The sequence below is a fragment of the Centroberyx gerrardi genome, chromosome 8 (assembly GCF_048128805.1).
Source record: "Centroberyx gerrardi isolate f3 chromosome 8, fCenGer3.hap1.cur.20231027, whole genome shotgun sequence".
Lineage (NCBI taxonomy): Eukaryota > Metazoa > Chordata > Actinopteri > Beryciformes > Berycidae > Centroberyx > Centroberyx gerrardi.
In genome coordinates, this window is record NC_136004.1 from 4,376,689 (window position 1) to 4,400,156 (window position 23,468).

Sequence of the window (23,468 nt, forward strand, 5' to 3'; positions counted from 1 at the left end):
AAGCAAGTATTGCTACACATGCGTCAAATAATGACTGGTCAATGTTTAACCCCGATACGTGCCGCTATCTTGTATGGATAGAAGCTGACGCCAAACTGCATTCAAAAATATTGCAATGTAATGTTGCTTTGATTACAGACAAAAACACATACTTGATAAAATAAGGCTGAATGCGTTGTCTGAATTGTTAAGTTCCACTGGCAAATTCGGCATAGCTACATATAGTCCATTAGGTAAGTCTTATTTCAATAAATTGTCAACCTTTAGAACTGATTCGGCTGTTATTCCGACGATCTCCTCCCATCAAAATACATCATAGTAGCGAAGAGTGTTAGCTGACAAAGTTCATATGAAATTGAAATATATGGTGCTTTTTGTATGCCGAATTTCCAAGTGGATCTTGTAGATTTGTGAAATGTTTTCAGTCTTGTTCTACGAGGTATGTACGTTTGCTGCTTAACAAGTCAGCGATAAACACACATTTCGGAATGCAGTTCGACATGCCATCTGTTCATACGCTATTCCATGGGGCTACTGTCTTGATTCCGCCATTAGCTGTAGTCTCTGGTAAACTAAAACCACCATATAATACACTTCCAACGTACCTTACATGCGACAACGATCAAATGTTTAACTGTAGGCTACAATGCCAACTTTATGTTAAGTTAGGCCTAATTTAAGAAATCCGTTCCAGCTCACAAACACATGGTTAGCACTTGTGTTGCTTAGCAACATAGATACTTTACTAGGGTCTCGATTGCCCCCTGCTGTTTTCTGGTGTGAAGAAGACATTTATTGAAGTTATTTAATTAATATTAATTAGTTGAAAAATAATAAACAAAATTTGTATAGCACTTTTTACAAACACTTCACATAGTGCTATAAAAGCATGAATGACTTTCTCCAGATTACTGAAAACATAATAGTGTCCAGTTGTTAATGCCCTCCATTCATTTGGTGGAAGAGGGCAATAGAAATAACCTGTTAGAGTAAAAGCAGTCAAGTCCTGGTAAAATGAAAGGGCTTCTTGCTCAATTCCACTGTTGATTTATTTGATATTACATGAAATAGCTTAGCTACATTGACAATTCAGGCATTTAACTGAAGCTCTCATACAGTGACTTGGAATGAGTGCAACAGTAGAATAAGCTTCAATTCTTACATCACCAAACATGACAAGTAACCAAACATAAGGAGGTCAAAGGTCAGGGCATTGGTGCCTTTATAGTAATCTTGTGACTACAGAATGAACATGTAAACGCTTAGTGCTAGGACAAGCAATAAACTAAGGGCTAAGAGAAGTTTCCTTAAACGGAAATCCTCATTAACAGTGTAGCTCAAATTGAACACACAATATTAGCAACCCATCCAAAACACAACAAAACACAAGAAAAGAGAAAGCAAGGCCGCAGATTCCATGTCATTTATTTCCTGGAATGAATTTCAGGTTAGCAAAATGGTGTAAAAGTTATATTCTTAAAGCAGCAAGCTAATAATTAGCACAAACCATGTAACGCTACAGCCTGAAACCAACGTGACCACATGAAAACTGCTGAATCAACAAACATGATTTGCTACAGTATTGTGTAAAAAATTTGGGGGTCGAAATTGCGGATATCGTATCACCCACAGAAATCACAGAATTAACCGTTAAAGAAATGCATTTGTTTTGATTCCGTTGAGGGTTTACAGGCTTGTTATTTCGACCAAAAATCAGAGCTTGTGATTGGAAGTCCGTCCTGCAGGCAGCTGCAGCAGTAGCTGTCAGTCAACATGTCAATGCGGAGGGGAAAAGCCGGGCTCTCCGACTGCTCCGTCGAGTGCAGTTCATCAGCATCAGTAAAAGCAATGTCCCCCCCTTTTTTTTTTTTTAGTGTTGATCATTAAGACTCAGACTCTTTATTAGGCTGGTTTCTTCTCAACTGAGCCAGTCCAGATCGTCCTCTTCGTCGTCTTCGCCGAACAGCGGGGCTGGAGGAGGACGGCCCTTCAAGCTCTGGACACAAACAAGAGAGACGCCACTGTTGTCAACTGAGATCGCAAACAGATCAGTTCCCAAATAGGAATAATCCAAATCCACTAAGACAGATATAGGGTTGTAATTGGGTTTAGACGGATATACCGGTTTTATTAAAAATCTGACATCGGCCAATTAGTGTCACCCACCTCTGATAAGATGGATATGATGCAGTTTGATTACATATTTATTATATAACTGAGTATGCATGAATATGCCACTGTTATTATCATTAATATATTATCCAGTTTCAATAGAGTTTTAGTGTCCCATGATGTCTAAATGCTGTTTCAGAGACTTTTCCACCCTGTCAATAATAGAATTCTGGGGGAATTTTTTGGGATACAAAGAACACAAAATGGTCAAAAATTTAAAGATCTTGAATTTTACTGGAATTTGTGGGGCATGAAAATGGTCAAAAAAAATCTAAAGATGTTGAATATTGGCCCAAAATATCAAAAAAGCAAAAAACAACACTGATTGACATGACACGGAGAGAAAACACAGAGGAGGGGTGGGGGTGAGGCGGTGTGCTGAAATCTGCAAGCTCGCGCTGAACTCTGCAGATCCTTCCTCACCAGCTCATCCTCCTCTTCCTCCTCGCTGGGCGGCGGGGGGGGTTTGGTCGGAGCCGGGGTCTGGAAAAATGGCGCCTCTCCATTTTCCTCACCAACCCCCCCGGTCAGACTGAGAGAATAGCCACATCAGAAAGAAAGAGGGAGGGAGGGGAGGGGAGGGAGGGAGAGGAAGACAGACAGAGACAGCGAGGAAGAGAGAAAAAAAAGAAAAGGAGAGAGGAGGAGAAACAAAAGCAAGCAAGCGAGAAAGAAAAGACAGTTCAGACAGGCAGTTAGTTTGCAGGATCCATGCATATTAGAGAGGGGTAAACAAACATATTACAAATGTAGGCAACTTAAATGGAATCAGGTCAACAAAAAGCCACCAACAAGGAAAAACTGGCATGAAATAATTATGGGATGTATGCTGCTAGAATTCCTTACTTGCCTGCTACACTACACATCAGAATGGATCCATACCGAAGTTTTAATGGTGTAAGACAGCCTTACCATGAGTTATCAGATTGTGAAATTACTACATATGTTCCTGTAGAATCCATCAGTCAATCTGATTTCAACTCAACTGTTAAGAAATTGAGAAAATCAATGGGAAATCTACTTCCGAAGATAAAAGGGGGTGGGTACAATTCAGCTGTATTGTTTTGATAAACGTTTATAGAACTGATCAAACTTTTAAGAATAAGAAATGAAAGGTTTCACCAAGGACATTGGAAGATTATATCAAGATTCAATGGTTTTACTGAGAGACAGCCACAGTGGTGGTCAACCAATAAAACATCAGTGGGTGGGTGTGTACATATATATGGGCGGGACTACACATATGTACCCCTCCCCATCATCCAGTGTGTAGTGAGGGATACTTCGAGCACTAGGGCTGGGTATCGAGAACCGGTTCCAATTTAAACCCGGTTTCAAATTGCCTAATTCACCAGAATCGATACCTCTTATCGATCATTAAGCATTTTGAACAGTTGGATGCTTCTCCAGTAGCTGCGCAACAACCTTTTGACCCTTTCAGTGTGCTGTCAATCACAAATGATGACGTACTTTGGCTTTGGCGAGTCACATACGTACGGTACATACTCACCCTCATGTCAGTCGAAAAAACGGTTACATCTGTACGCCCTTAAAACACACAGCAGAGTTGGCTAGCGCAACTCCGTGGCAGCCTTCTTCAAAACAACAGAAGTTGATGGACACCGTTTCTTTAGAGTTCCAAAAACGGCAACTAAAAAGGCCACAAAATTACTCAAAACAGCTTGTGCAGCATAATCCAAGTGTTCTGAAGCCAAACGATTGCACTGTTGGTCCAAAAGTCCAATATTTACCTCATTATCTAGATTTACCACACTTGTTCTGCACCGCGCCAACTGTCACTACAGTAGCAAGCAGATGCTGCCTTCAAGTGCTGGAAATGTTGTAATTACGGGTAGAGCGCGTGCTTGAACATCCCAAAAAAGTGGTAAATACACTTGTTCACTTGTTCTTGTATTTTTTTCTCTCAAGTAAGGCATTACGCCAAATGTGCCTTAGCCGTCTGGTGGTATCCGAGATATCGCCTGTGATGGATGGATGAACAAGCAAACAAATGGACGAAGATGGACGAAAAATAAATAAAGAGATCAGGTGGTATTTTTTACCATTCATGCCAGGACACTCACCTCGTGACTTTGCCTGTGCTGTCCTGAAGTAAGTTGGGCGGGGGTGGCGGGTTGGTCGGGGGTCCGGAGACTTTATGGGGCACCGCGTTCGTTTCTCCGCGAGGGTCTTCCACGTCCACGTTCGCTTCGTCCGCCTCAGAGCTCACCGCAACCTCGCCCTCAGACCTAGTTCCCTGTCCGACCTCAGGAGGCGAACTCTCCTCAGGTCCGTCAGCTGGATCTGGAGACTTAGTGCTGTCTTTTTCCTCTATAGATGTTTCAGGGACAGAATGCGCGTCCTGTACCTGTGGCAGTTTCGAGTCTGTCGGCATCGCCTCTTGTGGTTTCGACGCCGGATGCGGATCTGCGGCCTCTACGGATTCTGATTGGCTTTGTGTCACCAACTCCATTTCTACCGGCGCGTCTTCCTCTGCTGCTACTTCCCGATGGACTTCGACTGCCTCTTCGAGTTGCTGAGACTCCGATTCGGCCCTCTGTACTTCCTCCTTTTCTTCTTCTTCTTCTTCGTCTTTTTTCTCACCATTCACGTGTACGTTCTGCTGAGGTTCCTCCTCTCTTTGTTTCACGTCGCTTTCTTCCTCCTCCTCGTCCTCTTCCTCCACTTCTTCATCCTTCTTGCTCTGTTGCGGTGAAGGCCTTTCTGTGCCGTTGAGTAGCTGGAGAGTCACATTCTGGGAAACAGAAATCAAACACATCCACATGACTCTTAAATAGGGTTAGGGATACATTGGTTTGCTGAAAATGATGCAGTTTGTTTGATTGACATATGAATTGTGTAATTAACCTAGCTTGATTCTAATTACAATTTTTGGGCGAACTATGCATGGATATGTTTATGATTATTGTCAATTTTATCCTGGGTTTCAATGGAGAGTTTTAGTTTCTCATGTTCTAGTGAGGCTTTTAAGAGAAACACAGACTTTTTTTTACATGAAAATGGTCAAATTTGAAGACATTGAATATCAGCACAAAAAAAGCAGCTTCATTCCAAAAATATCACTTTCGGCCTCCAAAACCCCATATCAATCAAACCCGATTAAAAAATGTAACAAATGGAAACATAAGGATGCCAGGATGAAAGAAGGAAATCTTTGGCAGGATTCATACACATTTTCAACTTCAATTTTTTCAATTACATTTTTTATTGTTGTATTTTCATTTGCTAAGACACTCACAGCTGGGAAGCATGTAACTAGTGCTAAGATAATTTGTTGGTTGATATTTAATAATATGTATACTGAGAGTGGCTGGGCAAAAATGACTGTCAACAAGGCCATATCACTATAGCTGAACATTATTTTACACTACAAATAATATCACAGTATGTCAAATAAACAACAATCATCAAACAATGATCAAATGTAGTTTTGGTAACACTTTATTTTCTGGGTCCACAATTTCCTAATAATTTCCTAGAAAGGAACTGTTAATTCTTGGGAAGTTTCCTGGAAGGAAACCATGAAATGATGCAGTAGTTCTATAGAAAATGTCAGCAGTCTGGTGGAGTCGATAAGATACTGTACATTTCTAAAAGAGTTTCCTGGAAAGAACTGCAAAACCATAATCTATTTAGTGGAAAAATAACAGGCAGAGGTCAATCTCATAACCCAAATCAGTATTCATCTAATTAAATAATATAGTTATTTGTTGAATTCCTTCCTCTAACTACTAAATAATTTCATGGTTCTGTCTTGGAAACTCCAAACAAAATTACCAGGTGCTTACCAACTACCAGCTACCATTGAACTCTTTCTCAATTTTCCCTATAATTAGTACATCATTTCATTGGTTCTTTGCAGGAAACTTCCTAAGAATTAACAGTTCCTTTCTAGGAGATTATTAGGAAATTGCGGACCTGGAAAATAAAGCGTTACCGTAGTGTCCATACCTTCCCTAACTTTCCAGTCCTAGCAACCCTGCTTTGGTGTTTCTGTCTTACCTTAATGGTGCTGACGATCACTCCCAGCACCGCCTGGCCACTGTAGGACTCACTGAGGTCAAACTCCCCCCGCAGAGAGTGAAACACTCCGTTCATCACCCGCTTCACCTGCAGGTACAAGACAGCCGGCGTGACTTTCATCCTTCAGAAATGATTAGTAATGTCACATACGTAGCCTTAGTGGCATTATGAATAATGTTAAGTAAAACACTTTATATCACCGTTTTGAAAATGTCTGCTTAAATGACATTTATGATAACTCTTTGACACTGATGAACATAAACAGTGCTATAAAGCTGTCATGAAAATCTAAATCATATGAATCAAAAGTGCAAAAACAAATTTGAGTAAATGAAACAATTCCATAATCGCATTACAAAGTGCATAACATACAGTCGCATTACTGTTTACGGTTTTGAAAACTTCTGCTAAAATGACATCTTAATGACATGAGATAATTCCTTAATAAAGTATGACAAATTAAATCATACTCCAACTGCTGTACCCTCAGTCAAATGTGTTTTAATGCAACCGCAAATAGAACCACTTTTAAACTGTATGCACCAAGGTTACTTTAGTGGATTATGAAAACTGGTATTGAAGTATTGAAATAACATTCAAATCAGTGGGAAAACTGCTTTCTATGCTGTAGAAATTTAGACTTAAGTCTCTGGGTGGTGAAAAGCTGTGAGGGACTGAAGGTTCAGCTGTCCTTCGGTGACATCTAGAGGCGAAGATACGCAACTGGGGGACTAATTATATGGCACGCAGTTCATTCAAGTGTGTGTCTGTGTGTGTGTGTGTGTGTGTGTGTGTGTGTGTGTGTACCCTTTACCTCTCCTGCAGTGTCTGCTGGGCTCTCCTGCTCTGCCAGTAGTTTCTTCTCCAGTTCGGCCACTCGTCCTTCCAGCTTCTCCTTAACAGCGACTGACTGCTGCTCCAGGGCTGTGTACTGATAGAGAGCAAGACAAGGCGTGTGTGTATGTGTGTGTTTGTGTGTGTAAACACAATTTATGCCATGCCAAAATGTAAAAAGTCAGGGCTGTAACCAGGAAGACGAAAAGCAGCAAACAGTAATCTCTCAGGAGGAATGAATGGTAGTTGTGTATCTAAATGAAACTGAAAAAATGGCATCCCTGACAAATGCATTCCCTGGCAATGATGCGCCGTTAAATCAAATTAGGGGAGCAGCAGAGGGAGAGATAGCGAGGCTCGGACCGAGCCGACGCCAAATCGTCCCGCTTACTTTTTCCTGAAGGGCTTGCAGCTCCTCGCTCTGCCCCCGCCGCTGCAGCAAGCTCTGCTCCTCTGAATCTCTCGACTGCTTCAGAGCCGTGAACTGTTGGAGAGACGAAACGTTCCCCTTGAGACAAACTCTATGATAAAGAGAATAAGCTTGTGTGTGTGCATGGGCCGGGTTGTTGACCTTGTCCTGCAGCTGGGCCAGCTTCTGCTCCACAGCGTCCCTCTGCTCCGTCAGTTCGGCCGTCTCTCGGCCGTGCTGCTCTTTAGCCGAGGCCAACGCCCGCTCGCACTTCCCCTTCCACTCCTCCTCCAGCTCCACCTGCAGCTGGGACAACTGATACACACACACACACACACACACACACAAATCAATGTAAATGGCATGACTAAGCACATGAGTACACATTCAACACATACACCAACAGTGGTCTTGTGTAACGCATTGCACTAATGAGGGTTAGGGGTAAGTTAGGATATTAAAGCCTACACTAAATGTCATGTTGAAATCAGTTAGTTTGATACTAAAGCTGTGTCTATGTTTAATTGCACCATGAAGACTTGAGGCGCATGTTAACTAGTGGAGCGTAAAGGGAAAGCTAACCACAACACTGTTGCAGACAGTGACGTTTTCACTGTCTGTGGCCAACAAACTACATGCTAAAACCAATTTATTGTGCCTCAGTTGAATGTAGGCTAAGTCAATATTAGCTAAGGTAAGCTAGTTTAAATTTACCAAATGTCAACAAATAGATATGTTATCTAGTACAAAGTATTAGAATTCAGTTTGTCTCCTATACACACCACAATCCCAGACAGAAATCTGTGTATACGATTAGATGAAACTAATACAGTTTCAACAAATTGATGCACCACGCCAACGGCTATTTTAGAAAACTAAATTCAGACTTATTGAGAATTTATGTTCAATCTAGCCTACTTTTGAACTGAAGTTTAACTGGTACAACAGGCTGCTGGACTGTTCCTTTGGCCTTAGAACCAACAAAACCATCATTACACCATCAGATTATCATTCATATTCCTACCTGTTCCGACGCGGCGTTGTCAGTGCTGGTCCTGGCCTTGCGGAGCTGAGCTCGGAGGTGGTCCAGCTCCTGCTGGCCGCTCCTGCGCAGCTCTTCCACCTCCTCGTCTCGACTCTGCCGCTCGGCCTGCCACTTCCTCTTCCTGTCCGACAGCGTCTGAAAAGCGAAGGGGAACGGCTCGTTTGTCTGCGTTTACAGCTTCCACACTTACCCAAACTTTTCCCAAGACCTGGAAACTATCCAATTAATTTTCCAGACATGTGTTTAGCTCATGAGGGGATACTCACGCGTTCCAGACTCTCTTTATCGGTCTTCAGGTCCTGCAGCTCCTCCTCCATGTTGTTGACCCTCAGCTCCGTCTCTTTGCGTTTCTGTTTCTCGGAGCGGTACTGAGCCTGGGCCCTCTCTGCTGCCTCCTTCAGCTCTGAAGCAGCAAACAGGTACACACACTAGGGTTAGACCAATATCTCCGTTTGATGATATATTGGGCCGATATTGGCCTTTTATTGAAAATCAGATCTGGTCCAGTCAGTGTCATCAATCTTTGATATGATGATCAGTTTGATTGCTTACATATTTATTGTACGATTGATCAATACTACACTGGTTGTTTATGGGACGCCCTTACCCCGAACTGATTATTATGTGACATTTTGATAGGATTTAACACAATTACCAGAATGTTTTATTATTATTATCCTGGGTTTCAATGTAGAGTGTTTGTGTCCCTGCCCTCTAAATACTGTTTCAAAGGCTTTTCCACCCTAACAAGAATTACAAATATAAGATAAGATAAGATATACTTTATTGTCCCCGTGGGGGAAATTTGTCTTGGAAAAGACTACACACTTGGATCTTTGTGGATTTCTTTAGCATGAAAATGACCAAATCTAAAAATAACAAAAATCCCATACTGATCAAACCCAAATACACATTCTTAGATAAACATGTTCCATGTCAAACAGTGATTATGTCCTCTCTGCATGCTGCTCTATCAGATCTTTTTGTGCAATATAGCTGGAATGTCACATGGCACTGCGGTTCTTCCCATGTTTTCCCCATGTTAACCAGCCATTTAATGTAATTCTATTAGTGACTGCTGCATAACAGTGACCAGACAAAGTGTCTCCTCCTGGGTAGGAAAAAGGTTGCACTGTGTGGCTATAATTGCCATTGATTATGAAAGGTAGTGATGTTTCCATGACATCTACTACAATACCCAACAAATATAGCAACTTTTTTGGACCATGGGGAATAATGTTAATGTGTTGCATTTGATGACGAATCGGTAAAGCTGATACCGACGCATGTAGATTTGTGCTGCTTGCTTTTCTAATCCAAAGAGGTCTGATCACAGCATTTCCCATACACAGTGTAGCCCCTCTATGCACTAGGACCGGACGGCTGGAGCAATACATTCCTATGCAAATTGCCGTGTGATGTCATCTGGCGACTTCTAGCGACTTTTTGAGCAGCCAAGAGCTACTTTCCTCGGAAGAGTTGGCGACAGGTTGAAATCATTACAAATTGCAGAGCGGTGGTACATTATATACTATGTAGATGCTAGATAATGAATGAACTAGCCAGGCTTGACAGGTCAATCCAAAAATAACTGCACTGACAGCTGGACTGTTTACCGCACTGTAGCGCAAAATTATGGAGCTTATAGTGCTTTTCATGGTTAAGGCTGTTATGGACACAGTCATGTACCTTTGATTTTTTATTTTTTTTTGCGTTTTTCTTAAATTTCAAGATGCAATTTCCTTTATTTGCCAGTTATTTAGAAATCTATGCTACAAATGAATGCCGCAAAATACTTTCCAAACTTCCATAGGATTACATTCCAGCTCCATTCGTGAACTTTCTGAGTCCGGGAAATGTTCAAATTCAATTTTCTGTCATTTCCCAGACCTGCGCAGGAGGAACCCTGTAAGAGCAGCGGCGTCACAAACCTTCCAGTTGCGTCTCCAGGGCCGAGATGCGCTGGCAGTGGCTCTCGCCGTCCTGCAGCGCCGAGGCCAGTTTAGCCTGCAGCTCCGCCGCCTTCTGCTGGTGAGAAGTGGCTTCCAGCTGCAGCTGAGACAGCCGGGAGGCGGACGAGGCCAGATCCTCCGTCAGACGCACCTGACGGGAGGTACAGAAGGAGAGAGGAAAGGGGGGAAATGGAGGAGAGGTACTGATGGTCGTCTACAGTAAAAACAAAAACCAGCCGAGATAGAGACAGCAGAATAAAAATGGTGACAGCCTGGATGAGTGGCTACTGGTGCTACTGGTGCAAGCGGCGTGACCCTGCGGGGAGAAAATGGTGGGTGAGTGGTGACTGATGGAGAAGGAGAAAGGGGGAAAAAAAGGAAAAAAGAAAGGAAAAGTTAGTTAAAATGCCCGTGATGTATGATTTAAGCGGGATGGTGCCGATGGTGTTGGTCAGATCTGGGTCAAATAGTAGCAGTAGGCAAAAACAAACTATTGCCATTTACTGTCTCAGGAATTGTTTTTGTTATCAGTCCCTAAAGCCAGAAATGAAGTGCTATTGCCTTCTACTAGTTCTCTTTTATGTAATTTCGATTGATCTCCTTTTATATGATTTTAATGTTTTTGTAATATTGCTGATTGTCTTCATGCTGCTTTCTTAATCTCAATGTGACTGACCTGGCCAAATAAGGGTTAAATAAAACGAATAAAACGTTTTTTGGAAATACTATTTGACCTGGATCTGGTAGCAGTAGAGAGAGAAAACAGGCTCACCTGGCCCGAGCCCAGGTCCCGAGGCAGTGCATGCTGGGAAGAGAGAGCAGTAAATGCTAGATTTCCTCAGACCGACATAGCAGTGCAAACAACCAGGAAGAGCAAGAGCAGAGAGGTTATTGTTGGCATAAGGGCTGTAAAAGGCTACAGACACTGGTTAAACACACCTCCCCTGAAAGCTGGGAATATAAATTGTAATCTTATAGTGAAAATCTTAGGAGACAATGACATATGCAATCTTCAGTTACTAGTCCAAATTTACTACTAATCTCTCATACAAAACAAGGTAACAGTATTCAGTAACAAGTTATACAAATGTGAAAAAGGTGCCATTTGCATTGTCTGTTTATCTTTTTGGCATCTGTGAGCCCCTTACAGGCTGACTGTATACTGTAAATGATGCAGTCATGCCTCAGTAAATAAATCATGTTTCAAGACAATGTTGGAAAATCTAATATGGCGTACATTGATGGTCCTAGAGGCAAAGGTGTAGAGGATATGTGCACCATTTTTCATTCATTCCAACCTATAGTGTGGGAGTTTATTACATTTTTTTTTATTTTGATCTTGATTTTATGTTCTGTTGTCCGGCTTATGTTGTTCTAAGAAACATGTTGCATTGCATAATGACTTCCGTCTTTATGAATTTCTTCTGGCTAGATGATTATGAAAAACTTGAACTATGTTTTAGAAAGGGCAGTTTCCATATTGCTCACTTCATTTGTAAAGCATGGGAAAAAAGGAAAAATACTTTGTTTGTGTGATACCTAGCACCTTGGGTCAATCACTGTAATTTGGTGTCTATTCTGATTGACTGTAGACAGAGACTCCAACTGGATCTATGTTGAATCATGTATTTTTTGCTGCTTTGGTGTTGCCTTTCATAACGTTGCATCGTTTTGATGATTTAACACAGCTAGTGATTAGGTAGCATTAATTGAAAATAAGCTTAACATCGACCCAAATGATGGATGCAACCGTTCTCCAAGCATCGTTTTTGAGATGTTCATCCCTGTAGTCTTTCAAATAAACGTCGTAGAGAACTGGGAAGCCTTGAATGTCTGGAATCAACTTCTCAATCTATAGTCCCAAACCCCGCCCCCCATTCTCATCACGGGGAATGACCGCTCACCTTATCTTGCTCGGCCTGCAGTATTCTCGCCTGGTTGTGCTCGCTGGAGGACTTGAGGGAGTCGTTCCTCTGCTCCAGCAGCTGGTTGCTCTGCTCCACGTACCTGAACGACAGCAGGAAACACATTAGACCGGCCTCAAACTCATTTTACATTTAAAACTTTAAAACTTTTATTTGAGCATCTTTACTGGATTTTAAGAATTTGGTCTATGTTCAGTATGATATAGGCTGATAATCTCATACTGATAATCTCAGTCTGATTTCTCAGACCTTTTTGTGCAACTGCTAAACTTTTCAAAACACTGTCACAATATTGTCAAAAATATTTAAAAAATATTTCAAAACATTTCCAGAACTGCATAGGAGCCATGATTTAACTGACAGACTTAACAATTTCATCATCAGCCATAGTATGGACTATATGACTTTATTTTCTTCATGTTTTCCTGGGATTCACCTCTGGTTCTGGTTGATGAGCTCCCCGATCTTACGGTTTTGCTCCTCGATACGAGAGCTCTTCTCAAACACTTCCTTCTTTAAACATTCATTTTCCTGAAAAAAAAGAAAGAAAAAAAAGGTTTCGTAAACACCCAGTGACCCCAGACTACATCGCTGATGTCAAGTCCAAGCCCATCAGTGGATGTATGTATAAAACATCTTGAAAAAGTAAGAAAACAAGAATGCTATGTGCTGTACTATTCTATATTGTACCTGGACGATTCTTTGGATGTTGTGCATGATCATGGAGGTTTCCATCGACATGCTAGACATGCCCATCGAAAGACTTCCCTGCCTTTGAAGATCATCTATCTGTTAAATACAAAAAGAGGTGTGAACCAGATGCATCTCCTCTCTCTTCAAGCATTATGTCAAAGTTTGAGAATATTACATATATATATGCCCAGTATACCTTTGAGGCCAACTGATCCACTTTATCTGCTACTTTCCCGACAGATAATCGGATTTCTGTGTTGTGCTGCCGGGCCTCAGTCATCAAGAAAGAAGTCACATCACCAGAGCCTAGGGAAAACAACAAAATCAGAGTACAACCTACTGAAATTCTCATAATACAATGACTGAGTCTATGTAACAGTGTAATATTCTCATTCAGAATCAAAACAGAAAATTTAACGCAGTATTCCAAAATTCCATTTGTTGCCCCTTAGCTTAGACAAATTCAAAATTGAGATTTTAGACTTTAGACTTTTTTTAGTAGAAAAAGTGCCTAAAGTCAATTTTGCATTCAGCTAAAGGGCAACACATTGAGATTTTAAAGGAAAATTCCACTCTCGTATACTCTTACACTGTTATATATCATCAATCTGTGATGTTCAATACATTCCAGGAATTATTTGGTGATGAAGCAGTCTTGTTGTATCCAGTTTCCTATTACACTTCAGTTACTGATTTCCTATGTTTCCCAGAATGACTTTCGACAACCCACGGAGAACTTGCCTGGACTTGCTGCATCCAGCCGTTGATTTTACGTGTAGGTGGAGAGAACAACAGCAATAGCGCTAATAACGGGGAGAGAGTGAGACTTTCCAGTCGAGAAACAGCGAGAGTTGCGAGTCTAGAAAGAAGCCCTTTCTCTCTTGTTTCTTTTAACAGTGTTTAAGTGTTTTAGGGTGGATTTTTCCTTGAAATATTGCACTAAATTCCCCATTTACACAGACCTGACTATATACACAATGATTCAATATTATGACATCAAAAATACTGCAAAGACACTCTGCATAAACATAATACACTAACTTGTTTCAACATATTGTCTTACCCATGTATGGGACAGTCTGTGCTGGGTAGACCTGGCCGACAGGCTGCAGTTGAGTGGGAGCCACAGAAGTCTGTGTGTAGGGGTAAGGCTATGAAACAACACAACAGGCTGATATGAGAGCTAATACCACATTTGAGACATTTCTCTTATTTTGAAAGTAAGTTAACAATATGGGGGAAGCTGTGGAGAAGTCTCACCTGAAAGGCATGGGTGCTGCCTGGCATCCCAGGCTGTGGGGCAACAGCGGTCAAAGCAGGAATTAAGGCAGAAGGCGGAGCTGTGTGAGGATGAGGAAGCGCTGCAGGAAAAACAAATAACTTCATCTGGGAACACACTATACAAACGAACAGACTGAAAAGATTGGCCATCACACACTTAACGACTGGCATTCGTAGATTTTTTTTTTCCTTCCGTCGCACAGGAACACACACTTGGATTTGGCGAACTTACACTTGACAACCAGTTTGTTTTGGGGAGCACACACTTGACGACCAGTTTGTTGCTGGTCTCGTTGGCCAGCTCACACTACAGGAGGATGTCAAGAATTGTCCAGATTTGAGTCATACAATTGAAACATTTATTAAATGTTGGCGACCGTCCCAACTGGATAAGGAGGCAAGAGATCATCTTTTATACTCGACTCACTCGAGTGAAAATCAGTTGTGATATCAAATTGTGGCTATAATCGACCTAAAAGTCATGTAGTGTGTCCCTAGCTTTAGTGACACCCTTCAACGGGTGTAAGGGAGCTCACCCTGCGCTGAGCCTGGAGCAGCAGTGGAGATCTGGACTGGAGACGGAGCAGCGGGCCGATCCTTCGCTCTGGAAACACTGGTGTCCTGGAGGGAAACACACAGCAGCATACGCTCAACACTGATACTACATCTCTACACTGAATAATGTTATTTAAATACAGTGGATATCCAACGTCTACAAGCCCATTCAAATTTTATTTTTTATTGCCTTGAAGCCTGAAATGAAAACCCATTAAACCAGATGATTTTCATGTTCATTTGGATACAGTAACCACCAAAATCAAGGTAAAAACAAAAGGCTATTCATTTCTGACTATGTATTAAAAACAGCTTGGATGTGCAAGTGTGCATACTTCAATTAGTAGTATTCAAATTCTGTAATCTTCTTTTAGCTTCGAGCTTTTTTGCAGAAAGCAACAGATTGTTTACCAAAACATCTTGGTATCTAGAGCCATTCATGTTCCTCTCTATAGTGTTTTTACCACTTTCTTCTCTAGTTACTCTATCTCTATCTATTCTCTAAAAGTATGACTTAATGGGTTTTCATTTCAGGCCTCGAGGCAAGAAAAACTAGAAGGATTGAAAACGTAGACTATCTGCTGCACATGGTAGAAAGCCCTTTTACAGGATTCTCCCATCTCACCTCAAGCTCCGAGTCGCTGGATTCTGGCTGGCTGGTCACCCCCGTCAGAAAGGGCAACATGGGCTGACCCATCTTCGCCATGCGGGAGATCAGCTTGGCTTTGGTGGCGTCCGGATTCTGGAGATTGTAAAAAGAAAGACCCGCTTCCATCATTACAGCTGCAACGTATCTGAACACGATTATTCATTTAGTGCTTCATTGGAAAGAGAAAAAAGAAGCAGTGAGCACTTGCCGCCAACTGTTCACTGAGGGAGTTTGACTTTGCACGAAGCGGTGGCTCCCTGAAAAAAAAGGAAAGGGTCAGAGCCGAATCAGCTGACATGACTTCAGGATAATGCTGTTAAACGTCTCCTGAGGATTTAGGTTCTCACCCTGGTCTGCCTGGGCCCGAGGCGGTCGTCTGTGCCGGGAGCTCCGGGGCCAGGTTCTCCACACTGGGGGCTGGAGAAGGAGCCGGGGAAGGAGCGGCGGAGTCTCTGGAGCCAGCGCTGGCCCGGTCGGACCCACTGTCCTTAGCAAACTTCACCTAAGACCAAAAAACAGACAGCTGAAAGGACGGAACTCTGTCAGCAAAAATGTATTTCATAAAATAACCTTCGGACTAGCTGTTATCTTAGAAGCATTTGTATGTCAGGTGTAAATGTAATTAAGCTAGGCCGATATTCAATAATATTGAATATAGCGATATTCCACAAATATCGCGATATTTTCCGCAGCATCGATTATTTACTGTTATTCTAAAATGTGGAAAATAGTAAAAATAAAGAAAAATGTGGTGTGTCAAAACTTTTGATGGGTAGTGTATATATGCAGACATAGCAAAGTATTCCTGTGTCCTTGGTGTGTATGATAGAAAAGTGGTAGGTAAAGAAGTAAGCGTTGAATATTTGTTTGATACCCGTCGAAGCTCTGCCTCAAAAACAAGCGTGCTGTCAGGCGGGATGCGGTTGGCGACTCCCTTGGATCCGTAGGCCAGGTTGGGCGGGATCACCATGAGACGGCGGCCTGCCTTCTTCATCCCCAGCATCCCTTCCTCCCAGCCCTGTTCACAGATAGAGGAGAGAGAAGGAGAATGAGACATTTCTCTTAGCGGGAGTTTCCCCGAGGGGGTTGAAGTCGAGCTGCTGTTCTTATTCCGTAAACAAAGACCGACTCACTTTAATAACTTTTCCAGCTCCGAGTTTCAGTCGCAGCAGTTTGTCTTTGTTCTGGTTGGAGTCAAACACCTGAAACGAAATTGAAGATTCGAAGAGTGTCGTGCCCGGCAAATTCACCAGGCAAAAAAGAAAGAAAAATATAAAGCTTGGTAGCGGTGGTTAACCTGTCCGATGGCGTGGTTCTGCAGGAGCCAGCCTGTATACGCCACCTCCAGGGAGTCTCCGTTCTCCACCGCCTGTCCCTCCCCCAGAATCAGGTCTTGAACCACCGCAGCATCTAAGGAGGGGGTACTGTTCACTTTCGCCACACATACCTGACACACATCAAAAGAAAGTAGTCATCAGCTAATAACATAACTTTTAGGAGGCTTTTATCCAAAGCAGGGTTAGACGGCTGTGGGTTTTTGAAGGCCACTACCAATACCAGTGTTTCCGGATTGAAGCTGCCGGTAGCAGATATTCAATATCTATTAATTGGACCTGTTTCATGTTCAAAAATAAATTTAAAAAATGACGAGGATTCAGTATTTCCCCCAGGATTTTATACCTCTAACCCTGGTAGTCTTAAAGAGTAACTAAACCCCAAACCCAAATTCGTGGTGAAGCCTGACATCTAATGGTGAAAAGTAGGTAAGTACTGAACTGGCCTTCTGCTATTGTCTGGTCTTTGTGCCATGTGATGTCACCTTCTATAGAGTACAACAGGTGGTGACATCAGCTGGCACCAAAGGCCAGCCAATAGCAGATTGCCAGTATACTACTTTTCACCCTTAGATGTCAGGCTTTACCACAAATTTGGCTTTGGGGTTTAGTTACTCTTTAATGACCTGCTCTAACCTTTGACCTCTTATCTTCTCATTCCGTTTGTCAAACAATCACCACCAACTCTGCAACAAGTCTCCCCTACTGTCACCTACCTCTTTGCAGAAGTCTGTTGAAACCTTCTCTGAATCAAACATTAGGGACCAGTTCTGCCGCTGGTCGTCATAAAAAGTGCAGTAGTTGTTCGGCTGTACCTGTGGGAGAGGAAAGGATGTGGTCAGGAACACAGAAAAGGCAATGTCCGGCCATTTGTCCTCATTAATATGCTAATGTATGCCGCAAGATGCTCCAAAATCGAATTAGATCATCTACTCCATAGGAGGTGAAAAACCCCAAAACTTTAAAAACACGGGGTTAAAAAAAAAGAAACAAGAAAGAAAAATCGCACCAAACTTTATCCAGACTTTAATTTCTTGACATTTCAATATGATTTATGCCAACAGTGGCTGTATCATATGGCCATATCACTCTATAGCTGAAGATTATGCTTAATATAACAACAAATATCGGAATATGTGACACAGCAGGGGAATTTTTTGTCCAGTTCCAAATAATAAAGCTGTTTTTCCATACATTTTCAGTCTTTCCAAATGTGTGCAGGAACCCTCCATAATTCCTCTAGTGTATCAGAATATCTGTCTCTCCACATTCAACATCCTTTGAGTCTTTGCTCACCGTAAAAACAAAGCCGACGTGAATCTTGGCAGCCGTCACTTGCTTCTGCTGGCTCATGTACAGCAGCAGCTTGTACTGCGGGAGAGGAGAGGTGCGTTATTCACAGAAATCAAAAGTTGGCCCAATAATCTCAAATGACTGACCAATTAGCAAAAGCTCTAACCTCTTTTGTTGTGTGGTTGCCCAGTACCGCTGCTCCCAGCTTTCCTTGCTTCACATACTGTCCGCTAATACTGCGCACGAGACATGAATGTCAGACAACTATAGGCTGCTTGTTATTATAATACAAATGTATTATAATGTTTTTAATCTCTGATAAATGCACCACTTGGTTCAATGCTTTGCATATGTATGCCTGCAACAAATCGAGTTTCATTTTTAGGGGCTGCTAGACAAAAAGGCTAAGAATCACTTAAAGTAACATTAAAGACATTTTAGAATATTTAAAGCAGGCTACTCACTATCTGAAGGCTTGGGCTGCTGTGGCGAATAACACTGCAGGAGCTCCGGGGGGCAGAGCTGATTTCTGGGCAGGTGGCACTATAAACAGGCAGAAGGCATATTCAGGTCAGATCCCATATAATGGCACCATCTTAATTCACTGATGGCTTTTGGTGTGATAGTCTTACCTGGATTGGAGCTTTTTCTGGGCTGCTTAGGTGCTGTATACTGGAACGACTCATTCCCCTGACTGGCTGCTTGGTCCAGCCCAAACAAAGAGGCCAACTTAGCCCTGGAAAGATGACAAGTGTAAAAGATGATGTCTATCTTTGCAATCCACTTATGGTTTAGTGTGCCATGAAATGTATGATCAGCTGAAATTTGTTCCACTCTGAGGCTGGGCTCATAGAATAAAAATGCCTTAGCTGTGCATCAGGCCCATTCCCACACACGAGGGCAAAGCTGCTCGTACGAGCCTTTCATCTTGATTTGGGGGATTTCAAGAGTTACTGTAGCTGCCTGCCATACTTCGGCATTTCCTAACACCCTTTTAATCCACCCGCATGTTTAAAAGTCAAGCAGACAATGGGCTACATTATGCGTTTTCGATTTGCCCTACAGAGTACTAAAAGATACATTCATCCATTAATCATATCAATCACAGCCAACGATCTTGTCATTTATGTCAGAGGAGTTCAGGGTCAAAACTGCAAGGCTAAGTCAACATTTCATGCTTCCTCAACATGGAAGAGAACCAGGAAAGCAAAATGCCTGCAATTCCAAAACAACGCTTCACTGAATCCCTGAAAAGCAGACTCGTACTGACCCCTGGAACTCCCTCCACAGGTAATCATTGGTATCTCCCAGAATAGACATGGTGAACGCCTTGAGGCCTTCGTCTCCAATGGCAAAGAACTGGGATGTGGAGGGGCAGCCCGTTTGCATGTGTGAGACGGCCACCTAAAAGCCTCCCGATATACGTTCCGATGCTGCTGTCCACTGCTACCCCTGATCCCCTGTCCTCCGGTGCGGTCACACCACCGTGGCAGATTCAACAGCATAGCAGAAGAAGAGCTCTGGAGGTCTGGTTCAGTGTCGGGTGTCCGCTGAGCAGAGATGTGCCGCGGCAGAAGCCCTCACCTTACTCTTCTAACAAGCAGCATGTGAGAGGAATTAGCCGCCATAACACTCCTCCCTCCTTCCACTGCTCAACCCTCCTGCCTCAAACCCTACACAGGCTTCTCATTCCACCAGCTCATATGAGGAGCATTGTTATCAACACGCCGGTCATGCAATGTTAGAGAGCACAACACGGCAGGCAGTCAGAGAATGCGGCAGAGCTGTAACTGAATGCCTCATAATTGGGTGGCAGGGTGGCTCAGTGGTCAGCGAGTCCATCCCGTAACAGAAAGGTCACAGCTTTGATCCCTGCGACATCCAATTTGTCTATCAACAGTGTCCTTAGCCCCGATACCTTCCGTTCTCTCTTGTAAGGAGAGAACATCACGCCAAACTCCATTAAAAAATCTGGCAATTTAGCATACATACCTAGACAACACACAACATACATACTTAGAAAATGACTTAAGACCTTTCAGAAAACACCAGAATCCACTCTTCAATTCGGCATACATTCAATGCACAAAGTAGCACTTATTTCAATAAATTTCCCACTTTTAGAATGAATTCAGCAGCTATTCCCACAATATTCTTCCATCCCCGTGGTGGGCAATAGTGAGCAGTGTGTGGCAGCTCTAATAATTTTGATTTTATTGAAATAACCCCTGCTTGGTGTATCAGATATGTGCCGAATTTATCAGAAGACCCTAATGATTCATAAAAGGTCTTGGGTCATCTTCTACTAAGTGTGTATGTTTTCCAATAAGCAAGCCAACAATAAGTTGCCAGATTTCTGAAGGCGTTTGGCGTGACATTCACTCCATACAAGAGAACGGAGCGTTATCGGGGCTTTAATAAGATATCTACTCAATCTTTCTAAGTTGCTCCACATAAGAGCATCGGCTAAATGCCTAAAACATAAATGTGACATGTAATTTAAACGGTGCCCTGAACAGAAGTCCCTGAACATATCATGACCAGAGAGGTCTGAAAGGCTTCTTTCATGGAAACTACTTGGCCATATAAATAGACTAGGGGTGACAACGTCAATGTAGATATCGACGCATGTGATAACCTGGTGATAACTCATCAGTGGGCTGGAGACTGAATCAAACGTGCACTCAGTATCAGTATGAAAGCATTTACATTCATATAAGCCTTTATAACATAGCTATAACTCGGTATAACGTTCCAGTAACTAGCCGTATATTAGCTTGCTACAAAGCTTGTTTTTATCTCCGCGGCATTAAAAGACTGTTGCTAAATGCTGGAAACTGTCAAGAGATAGGCTAAATGTTAGCTAGCCCCAATATGTTCCGTTTTCTCGTGTGGAGAGGAAGTAACGCCAAACCCCTTTCAGAAATCTGGCAACTGAATGTGGCCTTGCTTATCGGTAAAGTAAATACCGCCAGAACATAACTTAAAAACCTCATCACGAATCTTTAGACGCCACTCTCCAATTCGGCACACATATGATCTTCAAAGAAGCACTTTATGTATGTAAAATCTCATCTTTTGGAAGTGGTTCGCACTGCTCGCTACCGCCCCCCACTGTGTATTTTGGTGGAAGAGGGTTGAGGGAGTAACGGGCGAAACATTTGTAAATGTTGAAATATATTTGGAATGCGTGCTTCTTATTGGAGTATGTGTATGCCGAATTAGAGAGAGGCTTACAAGTATTCATAAAAGGTCTCAACTTGTATTCTACCATGTATGACCGTTTACCAATAAGCAAGGCCACATTAAGTTGCCCGATTTTAAACGGAGCTAGACAAGTCGTTCTCTCTATGGTGTCAAGCTAAAGTTAGCTCGCCGGCTAAGAGCATTTAGCTAGGTGAAAAAAACCCAACTCACCCCCCAGTGGGAGACAAGAAATCCCCATCTTCATCGTCTCCACCGAACATGTTTTTATTTACTTATTCGAATTATTTGCCTTTGCTTTTGATATAAAACATAAGTAGAACTGAGTTATATGCCTTGTTTGTTGAACTATGATTTCCTCTGCAGGTCTCTTCCTGTTTGTGGTGGAATCAGCTGACTTTCCACCTGATTCCTATTCAGTGTGCGCTAGTTGCCACTAGAGGGCGCCACAGGCTATTTGTTATTCCTGTATAAGGGGCTTCCACATTGTTTTATGTCAAGGACCCCCAAACAGATATGCACATTACACTCACATTTTGCAGGATTTTGTCCTGAGGATCAAGGCAGCAGAAGGTGAGATAGGAGATCAGCAAGCTGAATCCCTACCTGCTGAGGGAGTGCTGTTCTTTAGCTGACCCTGACCTTTGACCTCCCTGTGGAGGAGGGCCAGGGAGAGAGGATTTCCTAATAAAGGATCAATAAAGTATCATGTTATCTGAGAAGATGTTTGCAGTAAGCTATGACTTGGTAAAGAATGAACTGTCTATACTGTAGGTAGGGAAGGGGCAGCGAAACTTACAATCAAAAGTCAGTCATTCGTATACATTCTGAGACTTGTATGATTAGCCTGCTCAACCCTCTGTCAAGCACCTAGATCAGTGGTTCTCAACGTGGGGTCCGGGGACCACCAGGGGTCCTGGAGGGGGTTCCAGAGGGTCCCCAGCAAATTGATGAATTATTAAACTTCACCATTATTTCATTTACAAGAAGTTAACACAATTAGAGAATGTAGAAGAATGACTGTTTTGATCATAGTTTCACTGTTATCTCTCTACCTAGTCATGGAATTCTGGACAAAATCTTATCTAGCAATAAAATTATTCTTTTGGATCCTTGATATGAAGAAGGTTGAGAATCACTGACCTAGAGTAACAAATGGTTCTCCTCAAAGGCATCTGTCATCACGCCGAAAATAGATCTCATTTCAATCGCATAAACACGACCGCATCTCCAATAATTAATGTTAATTCAGCCTAATGCTCATGTCTTACTTCTTTGCCAAGCTCATTAAAAGAGCTAGGATCGCCGGGCGAAGTACAAATAGCATTTTGATCTGTCATAACACTGAAAAACCATTTGATGTGGCTTGGACTCAGGGGTGGACTTAGTGACTTGGGGGCCTGAATGCCCCCCTGGATCCCACCCTCCACCCTCCACCCTTTTCAATCCATCCCTTCTATTGTTCCTCAAGGGCTGAGCAAACTGTGCATGGAGTTAGGTGATTTTGGACCTATATGTAATTTGTCTCTTACATACCTGTACTCTACGAACCAGTAATCCCTTAAAATAACCTTACATTTTCATTAATGTACATGAATTCACCCCTTAATTCATGCAAAATCCCCTTCAAATTGATTATGGGAGTTGTTAATGGACGAGATCCCATTGAAACCTCCTTAAGCACCCCCTTAATCTTGAGTCCTTTCTTTCTAATTTAATGTAAAATTCAAGGAGACAGGAACTTTTCCATTAATAACTCATTAATAACCTGTAAACCTGCACAAAAGGCATGGAAAATCCCTTAATTACTAGTGTCTCTGTGAGACACTAGTAAATGAATAAATCCCTTATAAACCCATGATACTAACCTTACTTTTTTAAAGCTATGTTACTTTTAATGGATAATTAATGTTTATGTAATGGAGAAATTAAGGATATTTCAGGGATAAAAAATAAGGGGTTTGATTCTCTCTTTCTTTCTCTCTATTTTGTGTTTTTTCTGTGTCACCTGAGTAGCTTTGCTTCTTCTTTTTTAACTTCTCACCATAACTGGTACAGTGGGAAGAAAAATGAGCTCA

The 23,468-nt window shown here is 42.2% G+C and overlaps 1 protein-coding gene across 1 annotated transcript; it reads right to left on the reverse strand.

Moving 5' to 3' along the window:
• Positions 1 to 1,409: 1,409 nt before the first annotated feature.
• On the reverse strand, positions 1,410 to 21,755 carry fkbp15b (FKBP prolyl isomerase family member 15b). The gene is made up of 29 exons (XM_078285101.1): positions 21,604 to 21,755; positions 18,819 to 18,922; positions 18,651 to 18,729; positions 18,353 to 18,422; positions 18,190 to 18,264; positions 17,610 to 17,708; positions 16,857 to 17,006; positions 16,693 to 16,761; positions 16,434 to 16,577; positions 15,907 to 16,061; positions 15,764 to 15,816; positions 15,536 to 15,678; positions 14,892 to 14,976; positions 14,335 to 14,435; positions 14,138 to 14,225; positions 13,271 to 13,380; positions 13,072 to 13,170; positions 12,818 to 12,912; positions 12,361 to 12,463; positions 10,436 to 10,607; positions 8,771 to 8,907; positions 8,484 to 8,639; positions 7,622 to 7,774; positions 7,442 to 7,534; positions 7,031 to 7,147; positions 6,196 to 6,303; positions 4,257 to 4,927; positions 2,596 to 2,704; positions 1,410 to 1,996 (listed from the first exon to the last, which is right to left on the reverse strand). The coding sequence occupies exons 1-29, from the start codon at positions 21,651 to 21,653 to the stop codon at positions 1,919 to 1,921; spliced, it is 3,666 nt and encodes a 1,221-aa protein (XP_078141227.1). The 5' UTR covers positions 21,654 to 21,755; the 3' UTR covers positions 1,410 to 1,918.
• Between the last annotated feature and the right edge of the window lie 1,713 nt (positions 21,756 to 23,468).